This window comes from Chelonia mydas, chromosome 5 (genome assembly GCF_015237465.2).
Source record: "Chelonia mydas isolate rCheMyd1 chromosome 5, rCheMyd1.pri.v2, whole genome shotgun sequence".
Taxonomy (NCBI): Eukaryota; Metazoa; Chordata; order Testudines; family Cheloniidae; genus Chelonia; species Chelonia mydas.
This window is the reverse complement of record NC_051245.2, coordinates 76,333,005-76,347,211: the sequence shown is the minus strand read 5'-3', so window position 1 is coordinate 76,347,211 and position 14,207 is coordinate 76,333,005. Positions and strand designations below refer to the sequence as shown.

Genomic DNA, 14,207 nt, shown 5'->3' with positions numbered 1-14,207 from the left:
CAAATCCCAGCAGGACTGACTCAATCCTTCTTCCTTCCAAGGTAGATGAATTGAGTAGTTCCATGCCGTTTATTATGTTGGAGTCTTTCAGATGAAACCTTAAAAAAACCCTTCTGTCTACTCTGCATGGACATTAAGGGTTACATTTTCAAAATACAGCCTCTCTTTGTGCATTCACAAATTCTTGCACATACTTTTAATTGCCCATATTTTTGAGCATTATCATCTATTGTCCACATGTAAATCCTAACACATGCAAGTGATAAGCTGAGAAACTTGCAAGAGTTACTGAATGGCAAATGAAGGCTAATATGAAACACCCTTGAACATTTGTCCCTAAACAATCCTGGAAGGATTCTCTGTGTCCTTAAGCAAATTTCTATATCCTCTACAAATATGTCCTGTGCCAGTTCACTGCTGTCCTCCACCAGAGAAGTGGCTTCAGTTAAGTAATTCTATAGAGAGAGAAGTCTGTATCACTTAACTCTTGTGGAAGAAGCACAGGGCGGAGGTGGGATTGCACAGTCAACTCTTTGTTTCATCTCATGAAATTCCTAATTCATCATGCAATCTGAAAGTGAGTTTTGCAGGACGATAAATGGGAGCAAAGGGAATGGTTTTCAAAATGTGTAGATATCGCAAAATCCATGTGGAAATCTTGATGTATGCTGCTATGTCTTCCCCACCCACGTTAAGGCCACTCCCTCACCCAAGGGGGTTTGACAGCATGACGCAGGAACCCACAGGAGTTAGTTCTGATAGTCAACATTAAAGTGGCAAATAGTTTCCCACAGATATGCCAGGAGATGATGCCACATACACATCCGTCCCTCAACCACTCCCTTCCCTACCCAGCACCTTTTTCAAACTATGTGATTTGTGCTACTGACGTTCATTTCCCCCTTCTATGTTGACTACTCCTATGGGCCTATTTGCACACCTTTCATTTCCTCACAGCCAAAATATGGCCCAGAATTTTTAAAGAACTTTGAGATCCTTTGATGTGAAATATGTTTTATAAATATAAAAATATTATGCAGGGTTTCTTTTATTAGAACATGTTTTACTTCAATATATCATTATAACTTATTTGTTTATGAAACTTCATTTAAAACCCATACCAAAACTGTGTGTAAGCTAAAATATTTGTACCTGATTTTTGTCAATTACTTTTTATTTTTAATAAAAAGGTAAAAGTTCACAGGAAAATATATTTTATACAAGAAAATGTCTCATGATATCAGATAAATTCATTGTCTCTCTTTCTCACAGAAAATTTAGAATTTGTTACTCACTGTCTTGAGAGAGGCTATTATGTAGCAAACACTCTCCATACCAATTCCCAAAAGCAAACACACATCTAGATAACAAAGCTTAGCAAATCCATGTTTGTATTTTCAAAGCTTATTTGGAAAGTAGAGAAAAATATCACAACATCCTACCTCCCTCTTCCCCCAGAAACCTAATAGTCAAGGAATGATTATGATCACCCCAATCCTGCATTTCTTGCATACCAAAATGTACATTGCAACTGGAGTTTGATATGTGAAAGTATACTGGACCAGGCCCCAAATGGCAAAAAAGACACAACTGTCAATTAAGTACTCTTTTTAAAAAAAAATCTGATTTCTCATAATGTAATCTACAAAAAAAAATTCTGTAAGAAAGTCTCAGATTTAAGGAAAAGATGGCTAACCAAGATCTCAGTTAGCACCCAGAGCAGACCGTTGAACTATGAATAATTTGTACCCTGCTTGATGATCTTTTAGATGTGTAACCTTCTCCCAGCATCCTGGTTATTAACGGTCCTCTTGGAGACACGATGTCTGCAAAACAACTTCAATAAATGAAGCCAAGGCATCTTCTTGACTCTGTGCAGGTAACTCCAGTGTCAGCTCCCTGTACCCTGCCACCAGGTACATATCATTTTTCACACGTTCATGCGCACGCACACACACCTGTTAGAACCTCCCCTGATTTATGCATTGTATTTTGTATTTGACTATAGATGTGGATTAGTAGCACGAAAACAACCTTTTAGCACTCTCTATCTCCAAGAAACAGAGATTGGAAATTTGAAGAAAAATATAAATGGATGCCATGTCACTGTCACTTGGCCCCAGGAGAAGATTATTTTTCACCAGCTAGCAAAGGGTACTGCTGTTCCCTTTCCACCAACTACCCCCAGGGAACAGTAATAGCTGATGTTTGGCATTTGCAGGATCTTCTCTTCCTGATGTACTTCTTCCCTTTCATTACTGTTAAGGCTGAAAGACTCAAAAGCTGGATATTTTCTGAAACTGGGCTGGCTAGAGAGTCTGTGCTGGCTAGAGAGTAAAAGGGAGGGGTGCTGGCAGTTCATTGTAAGTCTGTCATTCATGCTAAGCAAGATCTGAATCATTCATGCTTTTAGTCAAATGCTTAAAAATATGTAACTTTGGAGGACTTTATTTAATTAAAATACAATCCAAGCAAGTTTCCTAGTTTATAAGAAGTGGAAGCCCATGAATACATATTTTACCTTGCTTAGGGTGCATTGCTATTGTACTTGCCCTTTCCCTTTTTGTGCCTCTTATTTTTGTCTGATGATTCTCAGGAGACTCTGAAGAACCATATTTTTCAGCCCCTCCTGCTCACTTGGTCCTGCCAGCTAAAGATAGCCCATAATGCATGGTGGAGTCCTTCATCTCAGAGGAGGAAAAAAGTCCTTAATCTCAAGTGACGGGGGGAAGAAGGGGAGATGAGGAATCTTAATTTCTAGAACATGAGAATTGCTGATCTGGAACAGCCTAATGGTCCATCTAGACCAGAATCCTGTCTCACACAGTAGTCACTTGCTGGATACATCAGAACAAGGTGTAATATAGTGGACATAAATTGTTTGATAATATACCAATGGGAAGTTTTCTTCTATCCCCCAATTGTGATCAACTTGCGCCCTGAAGTATGAGGATTCTACTGCACTACTGTAGTTTCCAGAAAAAAACTATGTGCAAAGTAAATGCAGAAGGGATTTTCTGGTCCTTCTGTAAATGGTATGGCAGTCCTGCACTTTTCAGAAGGGCTGCCACCCAGGGCAGTAAGTAACATACCACTGCGCCAGCCCCACTTTTTGGCCCTAATGGATCCAAATGGTAATGGACATTACAGGCCTCATTGAAGTCAACGGAAATATTTCCATTGACTTCAATGGACTACCGATCAGGCACTAATTCAGGAAGAAAGCCTGAAGGAGATGGCAGTAGAAAACAGAGATTTGATGGAAATGGATGAAGAATGGGAGACCGCAGCCAAAACTGGATGTCTCCTGGTAAAATTCAGCACTACCTCCCTGAGAATGCTGGAGTTAACAAACGAGAATGCAGCCAGACTCTCTGGAGAGAGCTCACAGTTTTTCACTCTATTTCACTATGAGGGTGGTGAAGCACTGGAGTGGGTTACCTAGGGAGGTGGTAGAATCTCCATCACTAGAAGTTTTTAAGGCCCGGCTTGACAAAGCCTTGGCTGGGATGATTTAGTTGGTGTTGGTCCTGCTTTCAGCAGGGGATAGGACTAGATGACCTCCTGAGTTCGCTTCCAACCCTAATATTCTATGATTCTATATTCCCACACTCTGTCTGTTGATGGGAGGAATAAGGGGAAGGAAGGAAGGAGCAAGGTAAAAAAATTAAATGATCTATTTGTAAAGTTGCCTGCTATGGCTCTTTGGGGAGGAGTGCAATATTTTTATCATTTATTCTTCCCCATACAAAAACTGCCATTAAATGAATACACCATAAAGTCTGCAATATAACTCCACGCACATACATGTACAAATCTCAGACTCAAGCACAATGAAAGAGCACATCATTTCCCCCAAAAGACACATGCACAACCTCAAAGCACACTAATGTGAATAACAACAGCACTGTATATTTAAAAGGAAAGCTGAATGGATGAAGAAAGTTCTTGACGGTGCATGTAGAAACCAACATAATGGTATAAACATTATATATAACCAGCTGTAACAATAAATGAAAGAAAATACATTTCATCTCAGCAATAATGTGTTTCAAAGGTGCAGTTATGCTGGATACCTGCAGTTTGCTGGTATTGAAGAAGTTTGGCCTTTGACCTTGTGCTTCATGATTCACTAGGAGTCTGCTGGTATCCAGTATAATTGCCCATCATTTCAAATGTTATTGCCAACATATAAATATACATCATATACTAACCCTATCTCTCTGTGTAAATAGATAATATACACACCTGAGAGAAAGGGTGGTCTATGCCCATTAGTGGTTAAGGGCCTAAACTGGGAGACAGGAGACCTGCACTTTGGTTTCCTGACTGCTAAAGACTTTTTATGTGACCTTAGGTAAGCCATTTAATCTCCCTGTGTCTCAGTTTTCTCACTGATAAACTGGAACTAATATGTCCCTACTTCATAGGGCTGTTATCAAGACAAATTCATCACAGCGTGTAAATTGCTTGGAGATCCTTTTGTGCAAAAAACCCAAAACAAAATCCATCCCAAAGAGCTTTTTGCCCTCCTCTTTGATAGGGGGTGATCTCTTTTCCTTCTCTTTTACACATTTTTTCCTGTCGTCAGATTAGCTAATTATCTATGGGATTATGTGCCAAATTATTTTATTATTAATTAGTAGTAGTAGTAGTATTAATTATTTGTATTAAACTAAGTATCCTATCAATATTTATATATGCCCATGAGTAGAACTATATGCAACAACAAAGGAGACAGCACCAAGACAGATAAAACATATTTCACATGCATTTACAGAGCTAGAATCTTTTAGATTGGCTTTCCTGCTTCCTTACAGGTTACCACCATAGCTCAGCCATTAGTAGGAGGGGGAAAGGGGCTCATTGGTCACTGGCTGGGAAAGGAGACCATTTTTTTACCTTCTCTAGAATCCTCTAAGAGGTCTGATTTTGACCAGATGGAAATTCTCCCCTTTGAGGTGTAGGGGATTTTTCAAGCCTGTTGAACTTGGATTCACACTATTATTCTCTCTGAAATAAAAATCCACCTGAGTTTAAAGTCCCCTCCATGGTGTCCCAGAGAGACCACACAGGTAACAGTGGCGGCAGCAGCAAAGCAGAGGGGTTTCTTGCTGCCGTCCTCTCGCTCTTTCTTTGTGCATGAAACCAGGCTTGGCCTCAGCAGAAGTCTCTACACTCAGGCTAAGTTTAATGCAGGCCAGTGCGCACCGCAGTGGGGGGGGCTCTGCTTTCTCACTCCCACTCCTTCCCAGGGCTCCCCCCACCCCGGGGCCCTGGTGTTGTCTCCTCCGCATGGCTACAGCTCTGTATAACTCCATTGCCCTCGCTTGGCGGTTTGGAAGCCAGCTCAGCCCTCCTGCCTGCCGCCAGGGGCGGGGGCCGTTCTGCGCAGCCTGTCTCCTCAGCGCGCGGGGCCGCCCAGGCACAAGGGCTGCGCAGCAGGTGCCGCCAGGCAGGGCACGCGCTACTGCTGCGGAGGCACTTTGCGGACAGCGCCATCTCCTCCACCCCCACCCTCGCGGGACGCTCCCCCCGGGCGGCGCGCGGCTCCATCGCCTCCCTGCTCCTCCGGGGACGGGAACAAGGCGAAGGCATGGCTGCTTAGCTGCCCCCTTTCCAATGGGCTTATGGAGTAAACATGCCCCACGGGATCCATCAAACTAACACAATGCACTAGGGGGAGGTATCCTGCCTTGGGGCTCACTTACAGCCGCGTGGCTAGGTGGCAGATCGATAGATCTTTGAAAGTATGTGCGTTGTTTTTTTCTTTGCACAAGCCCCAAATCCCTTCTCTCAAACCTGCAAGAACAAGACCCTCAGTCACTCCCTCTCACCCAGCGGGGAGAGCTTTGCCCCTATAAACATCAGGCACAGACCAAAGCGGAAAGGGCAGTTTCCACTCGGGGGCGGGGGGGGGGCGGTTGAATCGCTTCGCTATATGACCAGAGAGAGATCACTCCGCCTCACTGGTTCCTTATGGGGTGGCAGATGACTCCTGTATGCAGAACAGCGTTGGATGATGTAGGGTTTTCTCAGTTTTTCCTGGAAAACCCTCACCGCCGGAAACAAAACAAACAGCGTGTTCTGGGCGAGGGGCGGGGACGGGGACGGGGAGAAGGATTTTGATGTTCTCCGTCTTCGACTGAGTGTATGGAGGAATTACATTTCAGTGTCAGGTATCAGAAGGTTAGGAGAATATTGTGTGTAGATAAACCTTGCCAACCCCTGCCCCTGAGAGACCCCCATATACAATGTAGAGATGATGAATGGGCTCTGGGAGAGGAGATCGAAGCTCGGTCTGCACTGGCTCCACTCTCTTCCACAAAACTGTAGGGCAATTAATTGTGGCTTGTCCCCTCATCCTTCATCTCCTTGTGGCACATATCGATGGAGATTACTGCTGATGGACCATTTTATCACCTTAAATAAACAGTCACCACCTTCTCTAACCTCAATCTAATATATGGCTATCTGCTATGTTAAAGGGTGCTGGGTAACCAATGATGTAAAATAGTTAAATCATACATGTTACCAGCAATCTGCAAAAATGAAAATACTCCCCACACTGATCCACTTCCCTGCATGTTATATATACACCCGCAGCTCCCTGGAAATTGAATAGTACGAGGCGTGCAGACTGCTGGTTTATGTGACCCATTCGTTTTACACAACATATTTATTACAGCGGCAGGTTGGTGCGTTACAGTTAAGGTAGAGGACTCAGCCTTTCCATTATGAAAGCCTCTTCCCAGGAGCAAGGGGCCGCTGTATTCGGGGCAGTTCAACTTTTCCCCACACTGAAACTTGGTATTGAAATACCCAACCCAGGACCTCATCCCCTCCTCCCCCAATAATTCTGCTCCTTTTAAATAAAAAGCTACTCAGATAATTGTCCCCAATCGCGTGCCTCCTACTCAGGCAACATTACCATTGATTTTAATAGAATCCCATTTCCTTCAATGGGAGTAAAGACTGCAGGTTTGGGTCCTAATTAGTTTGATTATTATGGTTTTCTAACTCAAAATAACCCAATTAAAAAAAAAACAGACATTTAGCCCACAATCCTTGTGAGTTCGTTTAAAAAAATACAACAATTTTCAACTGATGTTTAAAAATCGACTGCATGTGTTTGCGGAGTAACTTTTTCGTATCTATCTTTAACGTCATAACAGTCCATATAAATGACTGATGATAGGATATTAATTGACTAGCATAATTGAGCAGGATAATATGTAGGATAAGGTAGAGTTTTTATTATTTGTTAGAGTAATTCTTTTTTACTATTATAGGGTAAATAATACGCATTTTGAAAAGACGTATTAACTTTACTAACCAAAATGGTCAAAACTACGATCACCTTTGTGATCGTCCATATTGTATAATTCTCTGTAAAAATATTTTAAATCAAATAAATTAAATGTGAACCTCACATTATAATAGCATTTAAATGGTGACAAAGCCCAAGACGTGTAAAATTAATGCTGACACGCAATTTGCAACTTTGTAATGTTTATTTAATTTAATTTTATTTTATTTATTTATTTATTAGCCACAATATGTGAGCTATTGAGCTAGTGGCGCATGTGAATTTGGAATTCATCATCACTCTAGGTCTTTTGTAGATTTGTGCCACAATATTAATATTAAACGTGTGGGTGAGGTTTTATTTGCAAAGCACCTAGGTCAAGGAAAAAGTTTGAACCAGGTCAAGGAAAAAGTTTGAACCAGTCTCTTTTCTGCAGCGCAGTAAAGAGACCGCGTTTCCCTAAAGATGTTAAACCAAACTGTGATTCCTCTAAGGCGGAGAAGGAGTTTATCCTTCACTGTTGGGGGAAAGGATGTTTAAAGTATCGTTTGGAGAAGAAATAATGACTACAGTGACTTATAATTTCACAGTATTTTTAGGAAGAAGGGCAAACAAAACTAAATCCAAGAAATATCTGTTAGTAAGGTTCCTACGCCTAACCCTGAAAATGTCTACTTCGAAATCTCTGCATATATTAAGGCCCGATCCCGCAGTCCCTACTCTGTTATACTATCCACTTACTTCAACAAATCGAGCCCTCAATCTGTTGATATCATACGGGCACAGAACTCTTTAAAAAACAGCATTGCAACTTCTGTGCTTTTTAAGTGACTCTTTGCTAGTCTTGGAAATTCGGTAGGTTTATTTGGAGCTAGAACTCAAATTAAAATCAATCACCTCTCACCTCATCCACAAACCACTCTCCTTCCCCCTCAGAGAGCCACCTACAGTATACGGAATTAAGGAAGTAGTGAAGCTAGTTGAAAATCAGTTCTACCAAAGATCACAGTACTGTGATTTCTGTACATTTTCTTTCATATTATATGATGTATGTACCAGCTCTCCCAGTGATGATCAGTTTTCTTTTTGAATTGTGCCTTAATAAGTGAAGAGCATATTATTGTAACTTCCATATAAAGTATGTATTATTTCCCTTTTGTTAACATATAGCCCAAAATCACATAGCAAACATATCTAAGTCTTAACATTTCGTATTAAATAATAATAATAAATCTAACATAATTGCAAAAAGTTGCCTACTAAACAAGTTAAATGACTGCGTTTACTGAAGACCTGCAAAATGTAATGATTCTTGCACCGTTTCTCCCTTGCTTTCACATGGTGAAAACTAGTTAGGCACAAGATGAGCATTTTAAAACGTCCTTTGTGATCGATGTATTCTTTATCAAATCCACCTTTAATGCTGTGATTGGAAAGAAACTCTGCAGACTTCACCAGCTACTCTGCAGCGTGCTATTTATTCCACTCACTCCTTAAAAATGTTCCTTCCAAATCACTTTATCTTTCTTTCTCTTTTTAAAACCTTTATCTTGTAGATTTACAGAGCTGCTCTGAGAAGTTAAACATGTATTGTCTGAGTAGTTTGGTTGGCGATTAAAAGTGCATTTCAAATTCCATTAAGCGCATGTAATTTATGAGATCAGGTTTTCTGCACTGGAGAGTAGAAAATACACTAACTCTTTTGGCTACAGAGTAAAATTGAAGCACAAAAGTAGTTGAAAACTAAACCGCTATCCAAAACAGAAACATTTTCAAGGCAAAGAAGGAACTAAACTTGTACCAACTTCCCTCATACTCTTTAAGAGTATTAATATCAATGTAATTTAATTAATTCACAACAGAGTGCCATTTAATGGCAACTTTCGAAACGAGTCAGTCTTTGAAATGAAATTAAACAAACCCACATTTTACTTTTGTATGTGTTTATGGGCTGTTGTGGTGTTTTGGAGTATTTTTCACAGGCTATCTAAAAAAAAGTTCAAAGAATAATTATATTTTAAAAATATTTTAAGAAGCAGTCTTTTGGGAACAACGCAGAAAACATACGAGATAAAGATATGTTCTACTTACATCGAGACGAAATGCATGTTATTGTTAATAAATGTGATGGGTCAATTTGGTCAATACTTCGAGAAAGTATTAACATGTTCTAATTAATATGATCTATTGAGGCCATTGAAGATATATTTAATGTTTATGAATGCTACAAACAGTAGGTGTAAACAACTTCTAAAAATCAACAAGGACTGTTTAATGATTTGGGTCTACCTCCAAAAAATAATTGCGGTGATAACAGGAGTAAGTGCCTATCAAATCCCATGCACAAAATTGGGTTTGACATCCAATCCGGTACAGGACATTTATACTTTTGAAAACAAACGTGTCCTATTAGATTACTATGTCACACTTTTCAATAGAAATAAAAATAAACTACCAAGGTGTGATTGATGTTAACAAGCTCTGAAAGGTAAATGATATTCCAAGGTGAGATATGGGGGGGAGGAAGTTCTCCACAGCCCTTCAAATGAAAACGTTTCCCCTGCCAAGCGCAGCTGAGTAATTGATTGCTTGTAAAAGAGCTAAGAATAACGTCCTGCAAATTTTGGCTTTTCATATAGGAACCAAGTAAGAGAAACAAAAGGAACCACTTCGCAGTGAATTGCTGTGTTGCTTATCTGCATTCTGAATTCATTTCCCTAAGCACTCTCTCAAAAACTTGCTCCCAGAAAAGCTTGTTTTGTAAAGGGCGCCTCCCAGAGAAGGGTCTTCGACAGAAATGGAACCTGGTTCTACCAAGCAATGAGACTAAAACCTGGATCTACCAAGCAATGCGACTAATTGTAACTGGCGGGGAAGAGCAGGACATTTGACGCTTGTCAGCAGGAGAGAGCAGGGAGCAGAGCGAGAGGGTGCAGGGTCAAGGTCGCTGTTACCCAACCTTGGGCGTGAGCGGGCTGATTTCGGACTCTCTAGGTGTCAGGCTTGCCCTGGGCAGGGAGGGTAGCTGTATGAAGGGGTACATACGGTTGTTGGGGTCACTGGTGTGCTGGTTCAGGGGGATGATCTCCATGCGTTGCTGTCCATACAGGTAATAGTCCAGCTCCTCTGCCGTACATCGAAACCTGGGCGCAGCCCGCTCGCTGCACTTGGCGCCCCCGCCGCACAAGTCTTTGCTCTGCAGGGAGGCCGGGGCTCCGGAGGGGGCCTCGGAGCTCGGAAGCGGCCCAAAGGCGGGAATCTGGGCCACAGAGATCGAGGTCAGCCCGGCCAGGGAAGCGGCGGCGGAGGCGCACGAGGAGGTGGAAGAAGATGGGGTGGACGAAGAGGAAGAAGAGGAAGCGGAGGAGAGAGAGGCTGGGCGCTGGCGGAGGCTGTCAGCCGAGGGATCCGCTCTCTCGGGCGGCGGCGGGAGCTGGGTGAGGGCCCCGCTGCTCTTGAGCTGGCTGCTCTGCGGGAACAGCTGCTGCCAGTGCTGGAGATAGGCGGGATCCACCTTCAGGAAAGCAGATCCGCCTGGGTCGCCGGGCTTCAACATCTCCGCAGCCTGGAGAGCAGGGGAAACGGGAGAGACAGGCGTGAGCTCCTACCTCCGCGCGGTGCCTCCCGCCTGCCCCAAGCCGAGCCCGCCTTCAAACACCGCCTCCCGCGGCGGAGGTGCGGGCGCTGTCTGAAAGAGCCGGCAGAACGAAGCGTCCTGGTTTGGTGTCCGCCGTGTCCCAGCCTGAGCGAAAGAAATCCCCAGTCTAGGGTCAGAGGAGTCCCAGCCTGGCATATAACCGGCTCCTGCTGAAACAGGCAGAGCAGGGAACTTTTCAACGACCGCACCAAACACTAAGTGCTTCTCCGTCAATACACCACAGTACAGAGCTGCTGGGGTGGGGGTCTGGCATGTACAGCCCCTCACGCCAAGTGTCTGCAAAGCGAGGGGGTGCCACTGGGAGCCACCCCAAAATCGGAAAGACGAGCCAGCCAGCTCGCCATGCCTCCGCAAAGCTCCGCGGCTAACTGTGCCCCCCTGCCTGCTGCAAGGACCTTTCTCCATCTCCCCCACCCCGGTGCATTTTTACCACCCACAAACAACCCCAAAGTTCACTTTATAGAAAGGCTGAGGGGAAAAACGATTCTGCATTTCGAGGTCTGTATGTATGAGAAAAGCAATCGCTCAGGGAACTTGGCACAGTCAGACACAACTGCAGATCGCGGCCTCGGAGGAGGAAGAAACCCCAAACAAACAACGAAACCGCCTTCCACGGCCCCCCTGGGTGTACCCGACCCAGAGCCGGGCATGGTATGGCTCCCCCTTACCTGAGTATTTCTATTGGCTTTACGTGTGTGTCTGTGCTGTGTGTACAGCCCTGGGAGATCACAAGTCGTACGAGGTTTAAGAAGGGAACTTTTTTGTTATTCCTCGACAACGCGAGCTTCCAGGTAGCGGCTGGAAGGGATAAACCTGGTGAGATCCGAGCAGCCGGGCTCCCTCTGCTGTGGCTGAGTATTTCAGGCGCGTCCGGGCTCCTCTCTGGCAGACTCTGCGCTGGACACGTGGGCTTTACGACAGCACAAAATACAGTGTGTGGTGTGTGTGTGAGAGAGAGAGAGAGGGAGGGAGGGAGCGAGCGAGAGAGAGGTTAACCGTGGGTCTAAACACAGAGCCCCGTTTTTGGCAGCCTCCCGCACTTTGTTCCTGGTTTCATTCTTAAAGAAGGTGGCCCCAAACTGGGGGAGTTGGGGTTCTTAAAACAGTTCTGTTTCCATTATCCCATAGATAGGGAACGGTGGCTAAGGGCGGTTTCTGGGGTGTTCAGACCTGTCCTGCTAAGGCAGGACTATGAAATGTAAAGTTTTACTTGTTTGCTATGGATTTGTCAAAAGACAGCATCTTGAACGAGAAAGCGGGACGACTCGAAGGGACCGGTATAGTAGGCGGTGTTCCTTTCAGTGCAGGTTGACACTTCAGACAGAAGAGTTTAGACAGCTTTAAACTCTTCCCTGTAGCTCGGTGTGCTCAGGTTGGACTCTCCTGTAGGTCAGTTTCCTATGACACTTTCATTTGATACCCTTCAAGTATTTGACCTTTGATTTACATTTTGCTTTTATCCTGCAGATGCTACGGTGTATTTTGATTCGCTTCCTTGTCCGTTTCCTTATTAATTGTTCCCCTTTCTCTGCTTTCCTGATGCACATCTGGTTGCATACACTCCTTTTTTACATTTCTCGGTACCATTTACCTTCTGTTCTCCATGGCTACTTTGATAAGGTCCATTTCAAGAGTTCCCAGGATAGGTGGAGAAACCCGCTGCTTTCAATCTGCTCTACTTCCGCCTTAGTTCTCTCTGGACTCGAGAGTTAGCCCCTTCATACTCCAGAAAAGTTGTACGTACGCTAGTGCACCACACAAACCAAAGTTTAGGTAGTCAAGACGTAGCCTCCTGTGCTAAACGTCTAGCTTTAACTACAATTTTTTTCCTTGCTCAAAATTCAGGATCACAAGGTTGGCTGTTTTCCGTGTAATTACTGAGAAATTTCCTGTATCACTTAGTATTTAAGATCAAGTTTCTTCAGGCTCTTTTTCACATCCTATGAAAGGATAGAAAAGGGATATCATTTGTCCTATATAATATATACTTATCCAAATATATACATTTAATATAAAAGATCAAAATACCTATCAAATGCAACAATATAATTCATATTGTTCTATTTCACATTGACGTTACACACACACTATATTCTCTCTCTCTAGGTACTGTGTCTCAGTATTTAAACAATTAATGACATTTCTTTTCAACTTTCTACTTATTTCTTATTTCTTTCCCACCCTTGCAGAGCCTGGGAAAGCTGCTGTTTAGATTTTGTCTGTGTCTAAGGCAGGACATTTTAACACAAATTTGAACAGAGCTGGGACAAAAAATGTTTTGACTGGCGTCATTTTGACAAGGTCATTCGTCATGTGCTGTATAGATTGATAACACCTAAGTTAAGGCAAACACAACTAGGGGGAAATAAGTGATTTTATGGGATATTAAGCTAGTCATAAAAAACTCCACTGTTTTTGATCAGTTCTATTGTGCCAGTTATAATGAATTCTCAGTCCTTTTCCTCTATTAATCTACTTTTAAAAGTTCTGAAATGTTGCTATTTAGTTAACAAGAGAAAAGTGTGGAGAGGGAGAGAATCTTTTTATCACTTTCTTATTATTGTTTATATAAAATGTTGATAGATATACAGAAATGCGTAGGGCTACAGGTTTTCTTTGTTCTCATTTTAACACTAAATATTACGCTTCATCAGTTCTTTCCTGGTAACATTTTTATTTCCTCTTATTTGTTTTTACATGTATTTTATAAATTCACATCTTTGAATGATGATTGTTTTTATTACGAAATGTCTTTACAAATATTAAATGAGTTTTAATGGCAGCAATCTTTAAAAATTCGTTTCACACTCGAAAACGTGATGAAGTAGTAGGGAAATGCTCACAGCTAATGGGTTTAAGTGCATTGTCAATATCTCCATTTGCCTTGGATTGTTACAGAAATAATGCCTGTAGTTTCATATTAGTAGATTTTTATTTGCTATTACAAAACTAGTGCAATCTCATACTTGTAACGAGGAAAGTCTCCCTTTGAGTGATCAAGATGGCAGAAGGGGATTTGCAAGGGCACCGAGTCTCCTACAGGAGGATCAGGTTCCTCCCGAGATTTCTGACAAATGAAGGGAGAAAGATCAAATCCGAACTAAAACAGGGTTAAAAAAAGTTGTCCTTTCCCTCCACCCCCTCAGGGCCGGCTGGAGAGCCTGGAAAGTTGGACGCCTAATGCAGCAGGGCTCAGTGGCAGCACTGTGGGCCCGATCCTTCTTGCACTGAAATCAATGC

General features: G+C 42.8%; 1 protein-coding gene across 2 annotated transcripts in view; it reads right to left on the bottom strand.

Moving 5' to 3' along the window:
• Window positions 1-12,753, bottom strand: part of PRDM6 (PR/SET domain 6) — a 99,399-nt gene extending 86,646 nt beyond the window's left edge. For both annotated transcript variants that reach the window (XM_007060868.3, XM_043547355.1), the window contains exons 1-2: window positions 11,636-12,753; window positions 10,355-10,874 (exon numbers count right to left, since the gene is read on the bottom strand). In XM_007060868.3, the coding sequence (XP_007060930.2) occupies window positions 10,355-10,865 (511 nt within the window). In that variant the 5' untranslated portion in view covers window positions 10,866-10,874; window positions 11,636-12,753. The remainder of the gene's footprint in view (window positions 1-10,354; window positions 10,875-11,635) is intronic.
• Window positions 12,754-14,207: the final 1,454 nt, after the last annotated feature.